We start from the raw sequence: 26477 nt of genomic DNA on the forward strand, positions 1-26477 counted from the left end.
CTGGGGTGGTGCCCCCCAAAACCTCTCTCATGCTTCTTGATTCCATTCAGAAGAGGGCAGTTAGGTTAATTAATGATTCATCTCTAACAAAGTCTCTCCACTGGCTGTCTCATAGACGTATGCCTCTTCTACAGATATTTCCATGGGCACTGTTCTTCTGACTTGGCTTCAATAATTCCTGCTCCCTCTTTCGAAACAGTCCGAACATGTGCAGCCACCAGCCAACATCCATTTACTATCCAACTTCAAACTCGCAGAACCAACTTTTCATCTTCCTTGTTTATTCATTCAACTGCCATTTTCTGAAACAACCTTCCTTCGTACGTATTTCCTGAAAATTACAGTCTACAGAAGTTCAAGTCCAATATCAACAAATATCTTCTTTCATCTTCTCAACCTCCAACCCAAGCACGGTACTAAGTACTATAGGTTCTGATACCTCTCGTGTATGGGGTTTACATAAAAAAAAAAAAAAAAAAAATGCATCAGTTTCTTTGTGTATTGGTGTATATGCATCAGTTTCTTGGTGTATTGGTGTACATGCAAGTATACATACATACATTTCATTGGAATATAGTAAATAAATTTGAATTTGAATTACTGGTCAAGTCTTCAAATGCAGATATTGTGGTGATATCAAAGCTGTAGTGTAACTCAGATATAACGGATGCAGAGTTTGAATGTGGGGAGCACAGTGTATATAGAAAGAAAGATAACACAGAAAGGGGGATTATGCTCTTAGTTAAGAAGCATATTAAATCTAAGGCACTGAATCCCCTTGGCATGACATAAGCACTTGGAAAATAAAAATGTGAGTAGAAGTGTGTTATAGGACTAATTACTGCGAGTATAACAAACAACTATACAAAGAAATAGAGAGGGTCAGTAAATAAGAGCGCCTCCATAGCCAGGTGGGAAGGAGCAGCAGTGCGTAGCACACGCTCCTTGATTAAACCGGGGTTCGAGCCCGTCACCACCAAATACGGAGGATGCGGAAAGGTCAGGGAATGACCACCGCATGACCCGGAGCAATATGGCTTTAGTTGCTAATGCTCCTTAAAAAACCAAACAACAAACAACCAGTAAATAAGAATGTCTTAAAAAGGGGTATTTTAACTTATCAAACATTGACTGGAACTTGTGGGTTGGTCACTCCATGGTAGCAAGAATTTTTTGGATTTATTGGATGACCATTTTCTATAGCAGCTTTTTAAAGAGGAAACAAGAGAAAAAGAGAAAGTAATACTCTTGATCTGATTATCAGCAGCAATTCAACATGTATTAAGAAGCTAAAGCACCACTAGGCGGCAGTGATCACAGTGTATTGATGTGGGATTTACTTTAAAGATTTGACTACCTTCAAGAGCAAAGGATTTAATTTTGTTTTGGTTCTTTTTGAAGTTTTGTTTTTTAAAATGGCTTTTGTTTTCATGAAGTGAGTACAGCAGTCTCACAGTTTTTAAATTCCATGCAGTGGGAACTACTGATGACATTACCAATAGCAAGATCTAAATGGAAAGCACTCAGGGACATAACTGTAGAAGCTGCTAGGCTTTTCGACCAACTAAAATGCTGCTCAAAGTTTAGATGTAAATGGATATCAGGTGAACTAATGAGCTAGTGGCAGAGAAAAAAAAATGCATGAGATGCATATAAATTGTAAGATGATACAGAAGTCTATTATAGATATTAACTAGTGTTTATATCTACAATAGACTTCTGTTCAAGTCACAAAGGAGCTTAAGAAAGCTACGGCATGTTGCGAGAAGTCTCTGGCAAAGAATGCAAAAAAAAAAAAAAAAACAGCAAAGACTTATTTACTTACATTAACAATAGAAACAGGGTTGAATCACTTTGGTTTACTTGTCAGTGGTTTCACTGTGGATGATCCTGCTCAGATTGCTGATAATTTGAACAGGTATTGGACATTATATTCACAAAAGAGGTATTTTTTTTTTTTTTTTTTTTTCCTTTTTGGGGATGCCTGAAGTTTATGTAACTTTATCAGGGAGGTAAATGATGTTATGATAACTGTGAGGAAAGTGGAAGGGAAATCCTTAAAACTAAACATAAAAAAGGCACCTTGGGTGGATGGTATCTATCCAGTTGTATTAATGGAAGCAGAAAAAGAGGTCGGCAAACATATAGCCGACCTCTTAATAATTATGTGAGCATCCTTGGATGCAGTGTGGTTCCTGTGGACTGTAGAGATGCGAATTTATCCCAGGTTTACTAAGAGGAATCAAAATGTGATGTGGGTAATTTTAGACCAGCTTAACTTCTGATCCACGGAAAATAATAGTCACTGTTTAAAGTCATACTGCAGGATCGTGTAGACAGAAATGCATATATACTGCAGACAACATGGATTTGTTAAGTTGTGATATTGTCTGGGTGTTTCATAATCATTTTATGGGTATGTAAATATATGTGCATGGGCCCCATAGAATTTTAAGGTTGTTTCAAAAAACATTTTAAAGTGCATTACAAATCTTCTATAAGTGCACCATCCGTTATAAGTGTTTCTAAATTGTGGACACATTTTATAATTTTCAACTATAAAAGGAAACCTCATACCTTTATGTAGGATCACAATTCTCTCAACACTCGTGTTGGAAGAATTATGTAATTATACGAATAAATGTCCCATATTTAATATTACTGCAGACACAACATGAATAAAATCAATTACGAAAATTACATTAAAATTATATAAATAAATACTTATTAAAAGATTGTCATGCATTCAATTCTCATCCCCAGCATAATGCATCAGAAAAAGCCAGAAGGCGACATCCATCAACACCCCCAAAAAACCAAAACCAATATTGCGTGTTAACATGCTGAAAACAGTTGTCGGGTTTATCCTTAAAAAACATAGATTAAAATATCTAAAATCATAAAATTGTCTGCACTTCTTATAAGGGACCAAACTTATTCGTATACACTCCGTGCTCACAAGAAGTAAAGTATTTTTCGCAAATGATACCCACCCTTTTTTATATTTAAATCTATCGACTACCTGATATGAGATTATTTTTTACTAAACCAATGTGTGAATTCGCAAATGTGTATGAAAATCCATGAGTCTGAGATAGTATACAGCCTACAAACATTTATAAAACTGATTAAAAATAATACGCCGTTTATATGTGAACAGATGATAGAGTAAGAATAGTAGAACAGAGTAAGAATTTGCCAGTATTTGTCGGTCTCCTATTGAAAATATATGTTCTCATTTTACTCTAGTTAAAGTAAAATTTAGGAAGTTTATAGCCTTTTCATCTGTGGATTTTCCATTTCTAAAGTAAAATTGAGGCTAGTATCTTATTAAATAGGTCCAAAACCTTATTTACTATATCATCCTTCGTTATGATTAAGATATCATCCAAGTATCTACCATGAAATGTTAGACTTGGAAGAAATGGTCTTAAATATAACTTTTCAATTTTATTAAAATAAATTTCAGCAACTAGTCCACTCAGGCTAAGACCCATTGGTAATCCAAATATTTGTAAATATTGGTAATCCAAATTTTGGATTGGAAATAAATATAATTGGCTTGATTAGGTGAAATATTTCAGTTTTTGGTAAATTAGTCTTATTTAAAATTACAGAATTATCATTAATTAGATCCCACATTGGGTCTAAAGCATACTTGACATGTATATTCGTGTACAGAGAAACTACATCTAGGGAAAATAATTTATCATCTGTATTTAGCTTTTTCTCTTTTAACTGATTAAACAGCATATCCAAATTCTTTATACTAAATGCTAGTGTCAGACGTAAAGGTTTAATAATCCCATATAAATATGTTGTGAGTGATGAAAAAGCTGAATTTTTATAAGAGACAATGGAGCTAATTGAATGTCCCATTTTGTGCAACTTTACCTGCCAAAAAAGAGTGGCAACATTTACATTCATATATATGAATGTAAACATTGAATACACATTAGATATTATTTGGGATGTGTTAAATAATAACTCGATACCGATTAATTATACTAAGCTACCTATTAAGGAAATTTTTCACTTAATTAAACTGTTAGTTGAGGCCAACTATATTACCTTTCGAGACGAGGCGTACAAACAAATTTTTGGATTACCAATGGGTTTGAGCCTGAGCAGCTTAAATGTCAGAGATCTATCTCTCAATGATTGAGCATATACATTTGACCCCTTTTCAACCCCATATCACATACTATGGGAGATATTTAGATGATGTTCTAGTTATTACTGATAGTAATAGTACTATCCAAGACATTTTACATTCGTTTAATAATATTTATTCTAGACTCAAATTTACATTGGAAAGAGAAGATACGGATACAAAGTCATTAAACTTTCTAAATTTCACGCTTACTCGGGACTTGAATAAGATCCAATTTAGCATCTATCGAAAACCCACAAACACCGGTATGCTTCTACATTATAATAGCTATCACTCGTTCACCTACAAAAGATCGATTATCTTTAATCAATTTCTAGATGCCTATAAATATTCAACGACGGAATCTGCTTTGGGCTCAGAAATACAAATATTAACTAGCAGGTTCTTAAACTGGGGTTATCCTCTTGCCACAATAAACCAAATTAGGGTACAGGCTAAGGATAGGATACAAAATACTTCACCAACCAACAATAGTAATATCAAAAAATACTTTATTTCTGTCCCATATGTTGAACAGTGGCACAAACAGCTTAATAAATTCTTTTAAGATACCAAATTTAAAATTGTGGCCAGGCCAATACGGAAATTACACACTATACTGAACAATCGCTCGGTTCTTTCCGCGTTCACAACACAAATTAATGACCTGGTATACAACATTTCTTGCAGTGTTTTTCTCTGAATATTCGTGTAAATCAACATGAAGCTTCAGTTCGTGCTCTCGTTCAGCAGCGTCAGAATTAGCTTTTCATGCCATTAATGAAAAACATACTTTTTTATTTAACGAACCCAAAATACTTAATGTCCAACGTAATTATACACGAGAATTCTGTTAATGTTCGTCGGCCGTATTTGACCTCCAATGCGTGGACCTTTACGCACATGCGTGAAGACAAATAATCACTATTTAAGTTTCATGTTCAACCCTATTCGGTAATTTTCATTTCTGTGATCATGACATACGATCGAAAAGAGTTGTCAGCTTCAGGAAGGAAAATTGTTTTGAATATTTTCATTAGATTATTTTTAATTGCGTTAAATCGGTTTTTAATTATTTTTTACTCATGTAAGTTTTTCGATTTTTTTCGTTTTAATTTCTGGAGAGTATTATATGGAAGTATTTTACATACTATATTGAAGTAAACTTTTTTTATGTACAGGCAACCCCCATATAACACTGTACTTCTACAACACGATTTTGCTCTAACATGATTGATAAAGTGCAGCAATCCTCGCACAGCACTTATATAACAAGGTTTTTGCTCTAACACGGTTAAAGAATTGTTCCAGCTTTGCATAACACAGTATTTTTGAGCTTTTGTGCAGGGGAAAACTCTGCTATTATGTTGGATGTAATTTTTAAACATTTCCATTCTCTTTTGTGAATCCCCACTTTTGGCTTGCTAATCATTATACAAAACATATTGGGTAATCCCCATGCTAGGTTCTGTGCTATTGAACTTGTGCTTGTTGAAAAATCTAGATTTCAAAGTTTTATTACTATTGGATAACATGCCAGGCCATCCAAAAGATTTAAGTCATCCAAACTTTGAAATAATATTCCTGCAACTTAGTACAACTTCTTTAATTAGATCAAAGCCTTTGAAACTCATTGCATCAGAAAATCATTACAATGGATTTTGGAAAAAAATGATTCCGAATTGAAGTGATGGAGACATGGAAACATATTTCAACTGTATCAGAATCGTAGCTTTATCGCTCGAAGAAGTAAAACTGTCAACATTAAATGTGTGTTGACAAAATGTATGGCCAGAGTTAGTTCATTCGGGAAATATGGTCTAACCAACAGACAATGGAATCGATGTGATAGTAGAACGTGCTAAGTTGGTAGGAGGGAGAAGGTTTTGATGATATGACTACTGAAGCCCTCGTGGGTAGCACAGTTGGTGGAATCGCCGTCATCCCCCACACCGGGTGGAAAAGACCTAAGTTCAAATCCCATTGATGATGGGAGGAATTTTTATGGATCCTTTTCAAAACATGGCTGAGTTAGTCGGTTTCAAGCGATGGTAGCATGGTTTTTTCTCCCGGAAACGCTGATTTTTCGTCCAGAAAAATTGAAAATCTACCTCAGAACACACGGAGTTTGAACACACAGAGCAACATAGCCTTAGTAGGTAGTACTCCTAAAAAAAAAAAAACAAGATATGATTACTGAAGACAGTCAAGAATTACTGTTAGAAAAAGAGGCTGGCAAAGTGGATTTGGTGGAAATGGCATCGGAGGCAAATAAAATTAATTCAGAAAATGATAGCGCAGACAAATTCTGAACTTCCAAATTTTACACTAAAAAGTATACGGAAAGGTGTAAAGTTAGCCGAGCAATTAGAATCTTATTTTTGGATTCAGATACTTTGACTGAAAGGAGACCAAAGTTCAAAAGGGAGTTTCAAAAATGCTTAATTCCATATGATGAAATTACAAAGATCTATCAAGCAGAAGCAAACAAATCCAGATTAATGATTCTTCAAAGAGAGCAGAAGAAATCTAGAATGGTGTATTTTTGTCAGTTTTGTGAACGAAATGATGTATTTTTGTTAGATCTTTGAATGTAACCCCCCCTTTTTGTACCGGTTCTTAGTCCCTTATAACATGATTTTGCACTATTTTTGCACAAAGTTTTATAGGAATCTAACTACTTTGTTATACGAGGGTTACCTGTACTTTGTTTTATTTATTGGGGGGGGGGGGGTGAGAGAGAGAGAGAGAGAGAGAGAGAGAGAGAGAGAGAGAGAGAGAGAGAGAGAGATTTACTATCAACATGTCTGGTTAAGGTTTAAGTGAAATTACAGGAAAATATAAAGAAAAAATTTTAAAAAAAACTTGTTTTTAGAGCAACACCTCCTGTAGAAAATGCTGGTTTTGGACAAGGAAGACCAGATGATGTCAGTGCAGGAGACGATGAATATGAAGCATACCGGAAGAGAATGATGTTGGCATATCGATTTAGGCCCAATCCTCTGGTATGACTACAATCTTATAACCTAAATAATATTAATTATGTTGATACCTGCCTTTCATTTTATTCTTTATAGTTGTGCAGTTCTTCTGATGAAAATAGACATTTTTTGGTATGCATGTTATTATTTACTTCCTCATTTTTCAGTTTTATTGTAACTGCCTAATGCAGCATATATAACAAGTGCTTCAATTAAAAATAACTTCTTTTCCCCTCCCCCTTTTGTGGTACACCAGTACAATCCTACAATGTTATATATATACCACTGATTATATAGAGAATAAATTTTATGAGTAATTAATTAACAAAGCACATGTCATACTGGAATACAATACATGTTGTGAGATCTAGTCCGATTATTATTCTGTAGCATAATAGTCGGACTAGATCCGACTATTATGCTACAGAATAAAAGTTACAATGAAGCTGTAATCCCTATGGCAGTTGCCATACAAATATATATAGAAATTTTTTTATTTACTATGATAGAATTAATAATATACAAACATAATAATAAAGATGTAGACTTAAACTGAATTGCACTGCATTTATAAGCCATTTATTTAGGAGATTACCATGTTAATTTTAAAGGCTTCATAAACCTAAAGGATGAGCCTATATTTATAGGCTCATCCTTTAGGTGGGCAGCTTAATCCCCTCTGAAATAATGGCCTTCCAAAATGAACACTTAGCCTAATGATTTTCCCAGTCTTGGAAACACTTTTGGAAAGCCAATTGAAAAATCACAAAAAGATGTTCCATCATATTACTCTTTATTGTTTGTCATCAAATGCCATTTCAGTTTTTTTTTTTTTTTTTTTTTTTGTCTCCAAAACAAAGAAGAAAATTTTACCTGATGCCATATCTGGTTAAACAGGTATTTCTGGTTTTGAGAAATTCTATGATATTGCCCGTCTGATGTGCAGTAAGCTTAATGCGTGATTCAAATCTTTTTCAACTATCACAAAAAAAAAAAAAAAAAAAAAAGATCGCATTAACTGGAAATTTGCATCGTGTAAAGCGAAAAGTGGTATAATTTTTTTTCAAATAGCAGTAACTGAAAAACTCGTTAATCGAACTTGCGTTTTGTGAGGCCTGGCTGTATATGCAAATCGAATTTAAAAAATAAAATAACATAGCCAGTGTTGCTTTCACCATTTCATTTTCTTATTTAATAATAAGTGAATGAAAAAAAAAAAAAAAAAAAAAAAAATTGTCCAATATCAAATATCCACTCCCTTCTTAAATTTAGATAAAGTTCCAACCTCCACAAGGTGGAAGTTCATTCTGACAGTCAACCATGCTTTTAACTAAAAAATATCCTAATATCCAGTGTACAGCTATCCCCTCTCATTTAAGTTTTATGCTGCTTTGTGTATGTGTATAGGGCCTTGAGAGGTTTAAGTAAACTAGAGAAATTTTCTACTATTCATTCTACAGCTATCCCTCTGAAAAGTTTTATGCCCATTTGTGTATGTCACACAATAGGTTTAAAAATTCCCTTGGAATAGAGTTTACTCACACCTCATGGCCGTAAACACCTCCATTGGGTTGCTCTGCAGATGCCTGGTTTCCAAACACTGCAGCTTATGAAACTCAAATCTCTGTTGATAAGAATAACCCCTCTCCAATCTCATTTCTTTTCTCTGTACACTTCCCAACAGGTCTATATCTTTCCTGAGATGACGTCTGCTAGCCTCTGTGCGATATTCAAGATGTGACCTGACCATTGCTTATATAATGGAATAATTACTCACATTATCTCTGCTGGCGAAGTTCCTGTATATCATTAACAGAATCTAGTGAAGGGTTCTGTCACTATCTTTCTGAATGGTGCAGACATGACTGCACTGTTCAGAAAACTTTATATTTCAGATTGTATATTTACTCCCTTTCATTTTTCACAATCTTGAGTTTGGTGATAGCCCATCTATTCCATTAAACACTGTGCAAAAGCCTATGAAGTTTTTAGGGCCAGAAAAGAAGTGAACCAAAAATATATATAATTCATATAGATTCTAACAATAAAATTCTACACACATTTTTAAACACAAATTTCTAAGATAAATTCTTTCTTCAGCTTTTTCTGTTAGCAAAGCCATTTGTCTTCAAAGCTTGTATTGTAACCTAGGAGTGGAATAAGTATTGTGGAAATAACTTCAAAACGAAATTTATAGAAATGCTTTCAAATTTAATTTAAAAAAAACAAAAAATTTAGCTTCACCACAAGGGCTTTTTAATGTGTGTGATATGATGTAGTGAGGCCTCGGAATGAAAAGTACATTGGGCTGTAGCCTATGAACACCAAAAGTTGGCCCTGCTGCTGCACAAGTAGTACGGTACTCTGTGATTACTGCCCAGATATGCAAGGTATTGCATTTTCCAGTATTAAAACTTAGCTGCCATTAATGAGCTCATCAAATTAATTTATCTAAATTTTCTGGAAGTAGCATACCCTGATTATTACTATTAATTGTTCTACTCCTTATTATTAGAATTTAAACATTAATCTTGAATTGCCTAGATCATTATCATTAATGAATATTAGAAATGGTAAAGGGCTATGGCCTCCAAACACCTGTTGGAGGCCATACATAACATTTAGTCCTTTATAGCAGTGGCTGCTTATAGGTGCTCTTCATCTCTTGCCACTTAATCATCACTTTATCTATAGTTGTAACTTGCTTTTAATACCACATTTGCTCCAATTTATGAATAATTATTCGTGTGGAACTGTATAAAAGGCTTTACTGAAGTTTAAGTAAATAATGTAAAACTTGTTCCCTCTATTCAGTCAAATGCAGCCTGCCCTTAAAAATGCTATGCTGTAATTCCATTATAATTCCATACCTGTGCAGATATTGGATATTATATTGGATCGTTAACTAAGGAATCCTAGACTTAAGTTAAACTGGCAGATCCGTAATTATTCATTTTGCCCTTGAAGCCACCTTTTGAATAAGAGAATAAGACACATCTCTAATACTTGTGTATATATGACGTCTCCTGAACCCAAGGATTCTCTCACTGTAACAGCTAAAGGTTTGTTTACATCTTTGCTGCTTCCTTCAGTATATTGGATAGATTTGTTAGTCCTGCTGCCTTGTTCACTTTTAGTTGTAATAACTTGGCTTCTAGTCCCTACTCAGTTATACAATTATTCAGCTCCCAATTAACTGGTATCATGAACTCTAAAAACTTCCTGAGATGTGAATGTGGATGCAGAATATTTATTCAGCTTATCAACAACCATTTCATTGTCATTGATACTATTACCATGGATATTAAGTGGACAAATATGGTTCAATATGATTTTTTTTTTTTTTAATTTTACCAAAAATTCTTGTTACTGTTAACAAGGATTTCTTTTCAACCTTGTAATGTGCTTTAGCATGCCTATCCATCTGAATATATACAGTGGGTCCCAACATCCGATGGTAATTTGTTCCACAAAACCCATTGTATGTTGAAAATATTGTAAGTTGAAATCAATAATCCATTGATTTCCTGTAATCCCTTCCCCAACAACACATGAAATAGGTATTTCTTACACATTACACTTCATTTTTACATTAACAATTTGTATTTATAAAGATTATTTAATAAATAATCATAAAACATCTTAAAATAAAAAATAAACAATAAATTAGCATTTACCTTAGACTTGAAGTGCAGAGCTGATGAAATCAGTGGTGGCATAGTGGTGGTTGGACTATATCAAGCGTCAGGTGTCTTTTCAGTCTTTTGTTGTTACTGGCAAAGAAACTGTCCAAAGTGGACTGTTTTTTATGACTTTTTTGTAGCTTCCTGAAGTAAGAAATGACTTCGTCTTTCATTTTGCACATTTGAGTTCAGCGTTTTTAATGTCAGGATGTTTTTTTACTACTTCTCTTAAATGCTCCTAACGAGAAATGATAATCTTCACCTGACACTTTGTGAGTGTCCTTTTCTTCCTCTTCCATTCCAGTGTCACTCTCCGTAAGTTTCTCCAACTCTTGTAGCATCTTTGTTGTTAGCTCACGCCCATGAGCGTCAGTAAGGTCCTCCACATCCTCTTTGCTAACCTCCAGACCCATTAATTTACCAAGAGTGACAGTGTCATTTGTCAAAGCACCATCTTCAAATCTGTCAGTGTTATGGATAATTAAAGGCCAGATGTTTTTCAAAGCTTCGATTGATGTTTGCACCTGGTGCAAACATCAATCAAAGAACTTACAATCAGCCTCACACAGTCCAGCATGTTGAACTTCGACCTCCAAAAATCCTTGCAAAGCAACTTGCGAACATTTTCGTTGTATAGATTTTCTTGAAGTTTGCAATCACTTGCTGGTCTATTGGTTGAAGAAGAGGAGTGGTGTCGGGTTGCAAAAATTTGACTTGAACAAAGTCAGATTGTGCCTCAAGAGATCGAACAAGGTTGGGATCATGGCTGGTGCATTATCCAGTAGGAGCAGTGCCTTCACAGGAAGCTTATTTTTCTAAAGATAACTCTTCACTGAAGGACAGAAAACTTCAAGCACCCACTCAGTCAAGAAGGCCTGTAGCCCAGGAATTCTTGTTACTGCACCAGAACACTCCCAGCATGCCTTTGTTGTTTAAATACTCTAGGGCAGGGGTGGCCAACGAGTCAATCACGGATTTAATTTCAGTCGATCATGGTGAATTTTAAATGTACAGTCATCCCTCTATTTGTGCACCTTGTGCAATGAAATTTTTGAGAGGGTAGATCGCAGCACATTTTGAAGGAAAAAAGTAGATCGCATCACAAATTAAGTTGGCCACTCCTGCTCTGGGGTGGGGGGAGGTGTTAGAGTGATACACAAGCAAAAGCTTCAGCTTAAAATCTGAACAGGCATTAGCACCCAACAGGAGAGTGAGCCTATCTTTCATATATCCTCCATGCCTTTTTAACAAATGGCATGGAGGATAATTTTAATATCAAATGGCATGGAGGATACCACCTTCATGCCATTTGATATTCGCCCTTTTTTTGAAACACTTGAACCAACCTCTGCTAGCTTTAAAGCTTTCAAAGCGCACAGTACTGCCACTGGTTGATGGAGCTTTAAGTTTCAGATCGTCATAGATCTGAAACAATCATACAAGGATGTTCCACGCCACACATGCATTGAACAATAAAAAAAGATGCTAATTGGTTGAGAACAGTCGTACGAGTGATGTTCCCTGATCCACTTGTCTGAAAATTTCTACTATCGGAAAGCCATCGGTACCTGCAAATATCATCGGTCCTTAAAATAAACGATTGTATGGAAGGTATATCAGATGTCGATGTTATTGTAAGTTGAGGCCCCACTGTATATTACATACTATATTTGCTAGATATAGCATTAGCAGTGGAAATGAATCAAGAAAGCAAGCTTATAACAGCATCAGCAAATTAATAAGACAATCTCCCATTTTTTTCACCTATTCATTCCCTCCAATATTTTGTCTAGTTTTTCTTTGAATTAATTTAAATTATCAACTTCCACAACAACAGGTGGAAGTTTGTTCCAACAATCAACCACCCGCTGGCTGAAGGCAAATTTCCACTCATCAGTTCTGCAACTGCCCTTTCTCAATTTGAATTTGTGTCCCCTCTTATGTTTGTGTGTGGTCCCAGCAAGAGGAAGAATCCCATCAGCATTGAGCAACCTCAGTGCTGATGGAATTCTTCCTCTTGCTGAAACCACACACAAATATAAATGATTATAATATTTATGATCATTGCATATGGCTTTTCTGCCACTGAGTCATCAGTTCTTTTATCATCCATTTTAGGCCTATAACTTGAACAGTACCTTTTCGTTAGTATATTAAAAAAGCTGAGTAATAACTTCCTTAAATATTTACCACTTAATATTTAATGCCAAATATTTAAGTTACCATGTAATGACCAAGTCAAAACAAAAATTCTTTCTCTTTACAGTAATTACTTCTTTAGATCCCATAGGTAATGTAACTTTCACAATTCGACTTCCAGACATAATAAGCTAATTACACCGGTTCCACTACTATTATCTATTACCAAATAATCATATTCCCAAGAGGGCTGAAATGTATACTTTTTAATTTTTTGTTTCTTTGCATTTGAAACCTGTAGGTCTGAATCAGACGACTGCGATGGTAGTGTTAATGCATCATTTTTTCCTTCATTATGTTCGTTTCGGTTTCTTTTTAAAAACTCATCCATTTTGAAAGGGTTTAGTAACTTTAGTTAAATCTATTAATAGAAAATACATTTAAGCATTTGCACACAAAATCAAAAGATTTCTCACTGTAACATTCATCACTTTTAAAGTCAGCACTAAACATATATGATACCTATTGCAGCAGTGCAACTGAGAATCGCATGAGGCAGTATCCTCGGTCAATAGCGACACTACAGAAACAATGATCATACTCTCGACAAAGTATTTTGTAAAAAGTTTTCTTGCTAAATTGAATATTTCCAAGAGAAACGTCGATAACTATCAAGTTCATATCATACGTCATGAATGCAGTGGAGGCAAAACAACTTATAAAGCCGTTTTCGTTTTTCTTTTCAAGAAGGTTGGAGAGTATTTCTTACATAAAATTACATTTTTTATTATTATGAGCCTATTGTGTAGGCTTCATTAATAAGCACATTTACCGAAGTTCTTGATAGGATGAAGGTAACTCTGTCTGGCAGCCGCTTGCATGTTTTCTGTTGAAATCGAGTTCTGTGTCCACTGTAGACTACCAAATCTTACGATATTATTATATGATCCTATACTATTTCGTAAAATTTGAGGCGGTGGGTGAAAAAAAAGGATTTTCTAGTGAAGATTGGCATGGATGTTTGTAGAATATCCAGAAAGTTGAGAAATATAAAGCACCTTTTTTAAAAGAAAAATTTATATATAAAATTTTTAGCTTAAGCAAAGGTTCTCGCAAGCACCCATTTTAGGATCAGTCGCAAGCAAAATTTATTTTTTAAAGAGCACAGTGGTGCTCAAGAGTACCAGGTTAAGAATCCCTGCTGTAACACATCTCATGTAGTCACTTATATGATACTTTCTCCGGGAATTTTGATTCCCATTTCAGCTTTCCATCAGAAGGCTTTCTCTTCTGAGGCCTCATGTAAGCACTCCTCTTGAGGAATGTGCATGCATCACATTTATCAAAAGATCAATGTGTATACATATTATCCCCAAACCCTTAACATCTCGATGATAGCAGCAAAGATCCTTGCACCACCTCTTCAGATATATTCTGTCTCTACAAAATAGTTCTTCTTCCTGCAAGTGTTGCCCATAGTGATAAATATCCCCCCCACACACAGTCTTTGGTTAGTCCACAAGGTTTTTGGTATGTGGACCTGCCTATCGTATCTAGGTGTCAAACTGTTGCCAGGACAGTATGGGATGTTATCAGTGGTATACGGGAATTCTGCTAGCAGGAATAAGTAAGTGATTATCCCATTGTATAAGGCAATGGTTGGACTATATCTTTGAGGAAGAATGTGGATTTGTTGAGTAGGTGCAGAGAAGAGCAAACAAGATTACAGAGAGAGGATTAAATGGGTACTCTTACTAGGAAAGGCTTCGGTTCTGCAAATTGCAGTATCTGGAGATTTAGGCACCTGTGATATCTAATTGGGGTGTTTAATGCTTGGATTGAGTCATGGATTGTGTAAGCTCATTGCTGATAGATTCTTTCATCTTGCCCAGACTATAAACATGAGGGATCATAAATTCAAATTGAGGCAACAGTATGACTGCAGGATGAATGTGTGGGAATTTTCTTTCAGCTGGTAGTTAGTTGAATGTTAGAATAAACTTCCATCTGGTTGTGTTGTTGAGGTGGGTAGTTTGAATAAAACTGAGGAAGAACTAGATAAACTTTTAAAAGGGAATGTGATATAGAAGTAGTGTGTGGTGGTTTTTTTTTTATGTTGGTACTCTGTGTAAGCTTGCTCTAGTATCACTTGCCACTACTAATACATGTTCTGATCTAACTTGCAGCACTTTTTCTGAATAGTCCTATGCGTCTGTTTCTTTAATAGTCCCAGTTTGTATACAAGTAACATTACTGACAACAGAGATCCATTTTTTTTACTTGATTTGACTCTCCTCCATCTCGCTTGTATTATAATTAGTAACAAACAGCTTCTCCATCTTTTTCTTTTCACCAAAAAAATAATAATAGTAAATCTACATTAAAGTTGGATTATTATTTTTTTGTTTTATTTTATTTATTTATTTATTATTATTACTATGTTTTTTTTTATATTGCAAATTTCTGGTTATTTTCATTAATGAATTGGCCATTAGGTGTGCTGTAATAGTCTATGTTGCAAAATAGAAATGCTTGATAACAGCACTGCTCTCTGTAATATGTGATGTTTCATCAGCCTTGTGTGGTCCAATGGTAATTAAGTGTCTCTCAGCATGATGCAAAATAAATAAGATTTAAATTTTCAGAAGACATACACAAGGTTTTTCATGTATTGTAAAATTTCAACAAGTAATACACATTTGTCTTGTGTACTGTATGTAGATATTTTTCGATTTGAAGTTGTGGTAAATGTGATGTAATTTGATATATACAAAAATAGATGTACCATTTCATGGTGATCATGATGACATGTGTGGCAAACGTTTATTTGGATCTTTTGTCATTTGAAATAATCTTTCTCTGGGTGGTGCTCGTGCAGGTGAGTTGTTTGGAAATATGTTTCTCGATAGCAAAATAGCAAAAAAATACATTTGTGAAAGAAAAAATTTAACAGGAATTGTTAGGAAAAAAATAGGTTATGATGGATCTGAAAAATGAGCCTTTTTTTTTTTTATGTGAACCCCAAACACGAGAGGTATTAGAACCTATAGTACTTAGTACTGTGCTTGGGTTTGAAGTTAAGAAGACAAAAGAAGATATTTGTTGACATTGGACTTGAACTTCTGTAGATTGTAATTTTCAGGAAATACGTATGAAGGAAGGTTGTTCCAGAAAACGGCAGTTGAATGAATAAATGAGGAAGATGAAAAGTTGGTTCTATGGGTTTGAAGTTGGACAGTAAATGGATGTTGGCTGGCGGTGGCACGTGTTCGGACTGTTTTGAAAGAGAGAGCAGGAATTATAAAAGCCAATTCAGAAGAACAGTGCCCATGGAAGTATCTGTAGAAGAGGCATGCAGCAGAAACAGTGCGTCTATGAGAAAGTGGGTGGAGAGACTCTAATAGAGATGAATCATTAATTAACCTAACTGCCCTCTTCTGAATGGAATCAAGAAGCCTGAGAGAGGTTTTGGGGGCACCCCAGATGTGGGAACAATATTCCATGGCAGGGCGAATTTGCGATTTATACAGAGTGAGCAGCTGTTTGGAAGAAAAGTAACGCCGAGAGCGAAAGAGAAAACCAAGTTTTTTAGATGCAAAGGAAGCAATATTTGTAATGTGCTTGTGCCAAGAGAGATTAGAAGTCAGGGTAATCCCCAAAAGAGATATATCATTTTGCCTAGAAATTGGAGTGTCACTAAAGATAAGCATAGGAGCAGAAGAATCCTTTTTGCGAGATATAAGACAAGACTGAGTTTTAGAAGGGTTGAAATCAACTAAGTTGTCTTTGCCCCACTGGAGAATTACCTGAAGATCGACATTTAAGGAATTGGTAGCAGATTTTCAAGAAGTTGAAGCTGATTGAGCAGCACAAGGTTTCTCAAAATGGAAAGTTGAATGCAATGTGCTATCATCGGCAAAACTATGGATAGGATTTCCAGTCAATGGAAGAAGGTCATTGATATACAAGAGGAAAAGAGTGGGGGGAAGAACTGAACCTTGGTGGACACCGGCATTAGTGGAGAAATTAGACGACAGTGAGCCATCTACCATCACCCTCAGTGAGCGATCAGAGAGAAAACTGGATAACCAAGTACTAAAAACAGTTGGCAAACCATAAGATGGAAGCTTGTTTAGAAGACCTTTATGCCAAACACGATCAAAAGCCTTTGAGATGTCAAGAGCAACTACTTGTGTTTCACCGAACCTTTCCATTGAATTAGTCCATAAATGGGTAACATAAGCCATATATCCCCAAGCAATATGGCCTTAGTTGCTAATGCGCCTAAAAGCCAAATAACAAACAAACCATAGCTGACTAAATCAGGTGGTTGATCCTGAATTAGTCATAGACATTTCTACTGCCCAGGTCATGGAAAGTCTAAAACAAAAAGAGAAAATCCTGTTCTTTTGCCCAGTAATGATGTGTTTTATGATATGCTGGAAATTGATTCATCACTTGGTAGTGCATCATTTTCAAATTTCAAATTTTTTGTGGACATGTTTCTAGTACTTGGTGTCATTCAAGATATAGATGAAGCATAGATATTTTGCAGCATCAGTTCTATCAGATTCAGCGTGATGATTTACCAGATCCTATTAAGAAGGAAGAAAGAAAGAATTGATGTACATTGTCCTTAGCTAAAGAACTCTCAGTTGCTTGTGATTACAAGGGGTATTTGAAAAGTTCAGCATGAGTATGAAGGGTTTATTCAGCATACCTTTGCCAGCGATGCTGCATTGCATCAATTCCAGCTGAAAAGACAGTTTTCTCTTGGGCCTCCAGGAATGTGTCCACTTCATCAATGACATCACTGTTGGTGGGGAAATGGGTTCCAGACAATGTTTCCACCCCCCCCATAATTTTTTTATTATATTAGGTGTTCCCTGCCATATTACACAATACCGTACTTACAAGACATAGATACGGCAATCTACTTATATAATACATATACATAAATCCATATATTTAGTACATAGATCCACTTAACTCCAGTAGGTTGGGCAGGAGCAGCAGTGTGTAGCACACGCTTCTTGATTAGACCGGGGTTCGAGCCTGTGACCACCAAATACGGAGGATGCGGAAAGGGCAGGGAATGACCACTGCATATCCCCGGAGCAATATGGCCTTAGTTGATAATGCTCCTAAAAACCAAAATAACAAACAAACAAACAAACTCCAGTAGGTAGTGTAGTCAGTGATATTCCAATAAGTCTCAAAGACACTCAGGAACTACAACACCATTAGCTAGGATGCTCACTAAAATGCCATTAGTTAATAAATTATAAAAAAAAGCATACAATGATAAAGTTAAGACTTGATGAAGATGGCACCAGAAAGAAGAATCCACTTTAGTTGACTAAATTCATTGAAGTCCAGAAGGAGTGAGGGGGGGGGGGGGTTCACAAAGATGTGCTTTCCATATGAAGCACATCTTGGCAGACAGTAAACACTGTTAGCAGCAAGTCCAGATAAACAGAATTAACTCCGCCCTTCCATGATGTATGTATGATCACTAAATTGGAATATAATTCAGACTGAAAGTTTTGGCCACACAACTTAACAGGGGAGAGGCAACTAGGTGAATAGCAGATACAGTAATTGAGAGTTGAAATGGAAGTCCAGTGATGGTAAATATGGGGGATAGTCCAAGATTTCAAAGCCACAGACATGTGAGCAGGCACATTTGTCTTTGATTTTTTTCATGCAAACATCTCACAAGGTCTGCATAATATGCCCTTGAGATTGCCTAGCCTTTCTGAAGCTAATCCACTAGCAGCACTCAGTCACCATCCCAAAAAACTAACGTCATCACCCTTGCCAGCAGAAGGAATTGACTTGGCTTTCTTTGGAGGAAGGGGGTGAGAGCTGTGTTTCCACAAAGGAACTGGATGCAGAAAATAATTTTAATATTATATACTTGGATTTCAGAAAAGCTTTTGATACCTTTCCACATAAAAGATGGCTGTATAAATTTGAGCTGCATGGCATTAAGAGAAAAGCACTGCTGTGAATAAGGGGATGTTGTGGACTAATGTTATTAGTGGATGCCCCCAGAGTTCAGTGCTGAGCACCTGTGTTGTCTTCTGTATTTATATTAATGAAGGTATATCAGACTAAACATCTAAGTTTCCAGTTGATACAAAGATACAAAGTTTGCAGTTGATACAAAGATACAAAGCTTGACAGGGTTTAATGACAGCAATCAAGGTAAGTTACTGCAACGAGATCTAGAAAAATTAAGCAGATGCACTGAGAAGTGAATAGTTTACTTCATAAAGGTAAGGATGGGACATTTCTAAATACATTGTACTTTGGTACAGTGTGCTCTGTTGTCTTAACTTTGAACCTGATTATAGCTGCCGACTCCAGGTTTATAGTGGATCTTTTCTTTTCTTTTCTTTTCCCTCTCACTGACATACTATGGTTAATGAGTTTTCCATCTTTTTGGAAAAACTCGGTTTTCTGTTCACCAAAAAAAATGACAACACTGCATTAAAATTATTCTTACTTTTAACATTATGAATTCCTGCTTATTTTCTTTAATGAATTGGCTGTCAAATGTGCGTGGTAGTCTGTGTTGCAAAAAAATGTGGGGTAATAGTATTGTTATGTGTTATGTCAAGTCATTTCATAGTACCTGTGAAGAGCAAAGCTAATTAACAATGTCTTTCAGTAAGATACTAGAGAAATATAACATAATTTGAGAATAAAGATGTGTATACACAAGATTTTCTATCTGTTGTGAAATGTAAAAAAGGTTTGTCTTGTGTGCTATACGTACATCTTATTTTTCAGTTTCAAGCTGCAGAAAATGTGATGTTATTCGAGATTTACAAAAAAAAACTACATTATAATAGTATGCATTGTATGGAAATAAATGCAAAAATGGACATTGTATTTCATGCTGATGATAATGGCATAATGACAAATGTTTATTTGCATCTTTTGTCATAATACATCTTTTGTCATATATATTTTGTCATGAACATAATCTTCTCCTGAGTTGTGTGATCATACAGGCATGGTATTCAGAAATATGTTTCCCAATATCAAAATAGCAAAACAATACACATGTAGATGAACAAAAATAAGAGGCATTATTAATGAAATTGCTCAGATAGAGAAAGAAGAGATGGTGATGATGGCTTGAAAAATAGGCCATTCAATTATTACAGATGGCAGTAATCAACATGATTCCAATGTATATCCCATTATGGTGATCTGCAATAAATTTACATCACACTCCAATTACAGGCGTGTGCTGGCTGAACTGATATCTGCCTTAGGTCACCCCAATATCTGTTTCCAACTGACTTCCTACCTACTATCTGAAGTTGAGAACAAAGCCTTTCGTGCTCACAGATTTTACTCTTTCAAAACCAAACTGATAATGCAAAACTCCGTGCTCAGCAATTTAAGATAGGCCTGCAACATGTGGGATCAGAGAAATATGTTGACCAACAAGCCTTACATGTAATTGTAAATATTTTGTATTGATGTATATTTGTATACCTATTTGCTCTGTACCTCTCAGAATTTCTGTAACTCCAAATTATATTCATGTGTATTTATTTAAAATACATTTATTATCACGTGTTACTCTCATTTATGTGTTATACATGTTTTTAGGTAATCCATTAACTTTTGTCAAGCCCCTGGCCTCCTGTCCATGGTAGGTCATATTGTATATGTGTTGTATATTGATGATATATGCAATGAACATACCATGTGCATAATGCAGTATAATAAAGATTTTTTTCTTTAAAAAAAAAAAAAAAATCATCAAATTAAATTGCTCTCAGTGAGAACAAGAAGGTAATTCTACAGAGTAAAACAGGATAATGCACTTGTTGTGGCAGGCCTAAAAACTGGCATAGTGAGGGTGTTACATGAGTACTTGGTCGTAATAGGCTGTTCATGTCACCTTATTAATTTGAATACTTGTTGAAGATTTACTGCTAACTAGAAAGAAGGCTGAAAGGAAAGATTGATTTAAACAATTTCAATTGATCGTGTCACTTGAAGTGAGAGGTGGGGGAATATTCTCAAGCATGTATGCATACATTGGCTGACTTGAGTTAATTGTCTAACTAGACTGAAACATAGAACACAAGCAACTTTTGAAGAGCCTGTTTAAAGAAGAGTTAGAAAATTTAGAAGTTCTATAACTTAGTCTTAAAGTACTGTTTTATTGGACTAAATTCAAAAATAGCGAAAGCTTAAATTTCCAGTACTCACCTTTGATCAATCTGCAATTTTTATGGTTTGAATAATAAGAGATTTGCTAATTTTAAGGTGATTGGTTTTTAAAAAATTAAGGGGATGAATAAGTGGTAATAACGATGAAAAAGGGATTAAAATATGCGCAAGTAAGTAGAAGTGCACTAACTCCATCCTTGGTTGTCGTGAAGTTGATTGAAGTTGAAATTCTAAATAGTGAATAAGGCAATAGTCGTAATGGTGGACTTTCGTTAAAACATCTTCAGTTGGCAAGTTAAGTGAAAGGGAACGCATACTGTATTTTAGAAGAATTTTGTAATCCCGTGATGCACTTTGCCACTTGCGGGAATCTCAAATTGGTGAGATTCCAAACCGGAGAAAGATTGAAGGGGAGTTTCGCATTTAAAATGTTTAGATCAGAGTGGTGACGGAACCATTCTATAACGAGGGCCTCATATTGCAAGATTTTGTAATTGTTTTTTAATTTTAATATGGTGATAGCTGAATCAACTAGGGGAGTATGGTTGTTGGAGTGTACGTGTAAAGTAAGTTCAGTGCTGGATTGTCCTGTTCTGAAGCTATTGTAGTGATAATAAGCTCTTGTATTAGATGTGACTGGGTTGAACCGAATTTGGTTGTAGTACTGCCAATGTAACAGGCGTTACAGTTTTGTTGACATTTAATTAAGTAAATAATATTATTCATTTCACTTGTTGGATATTTATGTGTTTCTTTATATTTATTGAAAAGTGATCCAAGTTTATTGTAAGTATTCACAAATATTCACCGAAATTGTCCTGCAAGATTACTATGGTTAAGGGAGAACGAGACATGTTTTGCTATTTGCAGTGCATTTTATAGGGTTATTAATATTATTTTTTACGATGGAAATAGTGTGTTGAATTGAGCGTTGTGGATAGTTTCTGGCTGTGAATTTTTTTGTGAGGTATTGTAACTCTTTGGATAGGTCATCTTGTTGATTTTTGCTGTATTTAATGGCATTGTGGATTTGGTTATAGAGAACAGACTTTTTTATGTTAAGAGGGTAGTGTGATGTAAAGTGTAGGAATTTCCCTGTATGCATATGTTTTCTAAAAATCTTAGTTCCTAGTTTAGTACCTGTTTTATATATGGTGAGATTGAGGAAGTTAATTTGTTTATTAGTTTATATTTCAAGTGTGTATTTTAGTATGTCGTGAATTGAATTAAATTTTGTGAAAAGGTTATCAATTATAGTTTTATTTCCTATTATGAGTATATCACCGGCATATCGCATGTATAGCTTTATCTCGGAAAGATAAGGTTGTAGGATCTGATTTTCAACTGTAGCTAAGTAAATTTCAGATAGGGGCGGAAATGCCTAAGCCCATTGGTAACCCGAATGTTTGTTGAAAAATCTGATTATGAAATCTAAAATGTCTGGCGTCTAATAGTAAAGAGGTGAATTCTAAAATATTGTTTATAAAAAGGGAGGTACAGTTGATAAGAGTATTATCAGTGGTTAAGTATTCACGTAGGGCTTGTAAGGTAAAAGGTATATGTACATTGGTGTATAGTGATACAACATCGAAGAATACTAAAATGTCATTGTCAGTGATTATGGTAGTATTAATTTTCTCAAAAGCTTGGTTGGTGTTACTGATTTTAAATTTAGAAAACCTGGTAAGGGGGGATATGATTTTAACTAGAAAGGAAGATAAGTTTGCGAAGGCGGATTTACTGAAATAGATTATCAGTCTTAGAGGGTGGCCTGGTTTGTGTAGTTTGGCTTATTCACTGTTTAAAATTTCAACTTCAATCAACTTCACGACAACCAAGGACGGAGTTAGTGCACTTCTACTTCCTTGTGCATATTTTAATCCCGTTTTCTTCGTAATTACCACTTATTCATCCCCTTAATTTTTTAAAAAACCAATCACCTTAAAATTAGCAAATCTCTTATTATTCAAACCATAACAATTGCAGATCAATCAAAGGTGAGTACTGGAAATTTAAGCTTTTGCTATTGAAAGAAGAGTTAGAAGTGGTAAGAAAGGCAATATGAGCACTTTTCAGGATTTCCAAATTGAAAAATACGAAGAGCATTGACTCACGTTGAAATTTAATTCACGATCCAAAAGTTCTGAAAGAGAACAAATTGAGAACTCAAGCTAAAGAATTTTGAAACATAAACTTCTGATAAAAGCAATCCTAAACAGACCAAGAAAAAAAAAACTGAAAATTCTAGGGATGTTATCCTCAATCATGCAGAAAGTCTGTTTGTTGTGTTTCTCTTCTCAAGCAAATAGAACAAATTTGCTTGTTTCTTATTTTATTGGTATAAATCTCATGCCAATGTTTGAAAATCCATTGTACCATGCATCCATCTACTGGTCATTACTCTTTAATATGTTAAAGAATGTTATGTGCAAATTGATTTTGCCAAAAAATCAAGTTTTTAATTCTTCACATCCAATTTGGAAATTTGTTACCATAACAGACTTGACCAGAAGAGGTATTCTGGCCTAGTTGTAGGCATTTTTTTATTTCTAGGGTCATGGAGAGTCAAAAACCTAAGGACAAGATTTAGTTCTTTTTCTCAGTGATTAAGTACTTTATGGCTGCATATGACTACAAGGTCAGAGCTCCCATTGAAAAAATGGCACTTTTTTCCTTGAGTAACTTAAATAAGTTAATCAAGGGTAAAGGGAGAGTTTTTACTTTTGTAAAGGTGACTACAGTGTTTTCATGCAGTTTTTAAGTTCTGTACAGTGGGATCAACTGATGTTACCATCAGCAAATTCTAAATAGAAAGTATTCAAGGAATTAATCATAGAAGCTACTAGGCTTTTCATACCAACCGAGAAATACTCTCAAGGTATAGGCTTAAATGGATGTCAGATGAACTGATGAAACTTTTCACAGAGAAGAAAAGTGCATGGGATGCATATAAATTAACAAATGACACAGAAGCCCTGTGGTAGATATAAACTAATCAAGTTACAAAGGAGGTCAGGCAAGCAAAGGCAGATTATGAAAAATCTTTGGCAAAGGATGCAAACAAAAACAACAGACTTCTTTATGTAAACACTAGAAGGAAGGGGATGAATCAGATTGGTGCACTCAATATCAATGGTTTGACTGTTGACTTTTCATCCTGCTCAGGTTGCTGACAAACTGAATGAGTGTTTTGAATCTACATTCACACATCAGGATTCTTTAAGGAAAGGGATGCCAGAAGTTTAGCAAGCTCAATTAGGGAGCTAATTGGTTTTGTAATAACTGAGAGGAAAGTGGTAGAGAAATTAAAGTTATAAGAAAGGCATCTGGGGTGGATGGGCTATATAGAGTTATATTAAAGGAGGCAGCGAAGGAAGTAAGCAAACCCTTAGTCATAATTATAAGAGCATCCTTGAATTCAGGGGAGATCCCTGCAGACTGGAGATGTGCGAATGTAATAGGGAAGGAAGGGTTGGCCGGAACTTAGCTCTAGAGACTAAACATGGGTTCCACCACTTCAAGCCTCCAATAAGCAAAGTGGTGGTATTTCACCGGTTGATAAGAGTCATCTACCACCTAGTACTGCCTGGTAACATAGAGGGGCGGTGTTCCTCCATGTGGTGTGGGCGCCACACCTCGACCCCTGCTTACGTTGGTTCACACCTGGGTGGTCACCCACCATGTACTTGTGCATGGAGGTTATACCCAGGATTACTAACAGTCCCACCATCGTGAAGGTGCAAGCAGAGGATTTGGCTGTCATAGACCGTCCGGACTTCGCCGAAATTGGGTCCACTTGACTTAAGTTTTGTCACAGACATTCTCTCAGATATGCCAGACAAGCTGTTCTTGCTACCTGGGAGTCTAAAACGCTGATGGAACTGATATTCGGGTGACACTTAAGTCAAGTGGACCCAATTTCGGCGAAGTCCGGACGGTCTATGACAGCCAAATCCTCTGCTTGCACCTTCACGATGGTGGGACTGTTAGTAATCCTGGGTATAACCTCCATGCACAAGTACATGGTGGGTGACCACCCAGGTGTGAACCAACGTAAGCAGGGGTCGAGGTGTGGCGCCCACACCACATGGAGGAACACCGCCCCTCTATGTTACCAGGCAGTACTAGGTGGTAGATGACTCTCATCAACCGGTGAAATAGCACCACTTTGCTTATTGGAGGCTTGAAGTGGTGGAACCCATGTTTAGTCTCTAGAGCTAAGTTCCGGCCAACCCTTCCCTATCTCATGCAGTATGATTGATGATTTTTGAGGTTATGATGAATGTCGTGGCGAGATCCAATATTCCTTACATTTCGAGGGTACAGCTCTAAAACAGTGTTCGCAGGCCAGCCGCTAGTTAGTACACCGGACCGAACCTATTGGTAACTCTCTAGGAGGCTTCCGGATCAGCTAGTGTATAATCTTGCTACCTCTACTCTGCCAGATAGTGACTGGAGGGAGTCCGAGTAGTGTGTATGCGGGGAGCATTGTCGAGGCCACGTTATGTCAAGGATCTGGGTATATTCTTACCACATGTACGCCATATCCAAAAATTTCATTACTTCATACAGCATGTCCCACCCACTTTTTCTTACTATTGAATACACCATGAATTGTCAAAATAATAGAGCAAGCTTATCTGCGAAAAGACCTAAACCTCCCAAGGACTTCCTAATTCATTTCACAAATATACGTGGTCTCAATTCCAATCTCAACGATGTCCATTTCCACTTGCAGTCTTCCAAACCCCATGTACTTTTTCTGACTGAATCTCAGTTATCAGTTGATTCAACTACTGCTCATCTCAGATGTACAAATTATTTGCTGTATGATTCCTTTCGCCTGAAAGGTGGTACTTGTGCATATGTCCGTTCTGATATTCCCTGTCAGAGACTTGGCAATTTGGAATCTCCTCTCTTTGATCTTCTCTGGCTTAAAATCTCTCTACCTCATTGTGTCAAATTCATCTGTTGTCTCTACCGTTCTCCCAACTCCACTAATCACTTGGAGCTCTTTGACTTCCTCTCTTTGCAACTTGACTTTCTCCAGTCCAACTTTCCTAACAGTGAGGTAATTTTCCTTGGTGATTTTAACGTTCACAACTCCAGCTGGCTTCCGTTTTCTAGTCACACCGACCCAGCAGGTCGAGATGCTGAGGCTTTTGCAATTACTAACGACCTAGCACAGATTGTTCATTTACCTACAAGAATACCGGACAATCCTAATCATACAGCCAATACGCTTGATCTTTTTCTCACAAACAACCCTTCTAAGTACAAGGTCGAAGTGAGAGGTCCTTTAGGCACTTCAGATCACAA

The 26477-nt window shown here is 35.9% G+C and overlaps 1 protein-coding gene across 1 annotated transcript in view; it reads left to right on the forward strand.

Annotated features, from left to right (window-relative positions):
• Nucleotides 1-26477, forward strand: part of LOC150089342 (SURP and G-patch domain-containing protein 1-like) — a 306779-nt gene that overhangs the window by 236795 nt on the left and 43507 nt on the right. Inside the window, exon 11 of the mRNA XM_090368518.1 lies at nt 7029-7158. Coding sequence (XP_090224644.1) covers nt 7029-7158 — 130 coding nt within the window. The remainder of the gene's footprint in view (nt 1-7028; nt 7159-26477) is intronic.

Source organism: Mastigoproctus giganteus, chromosome 2, assembly GCF_048544385.1.
Source record: "Mastigoproctus giganteus isolate SK-2022 chromosome 2, ASM4854438v1, whole genome shotgun sequence".
NCBI lineage: Eukaryota > Metazoa > Arthropoda > Arachnida > Uropygi > Thelyphonidae > Mastigoproctus > Mastigoproctus giganteus.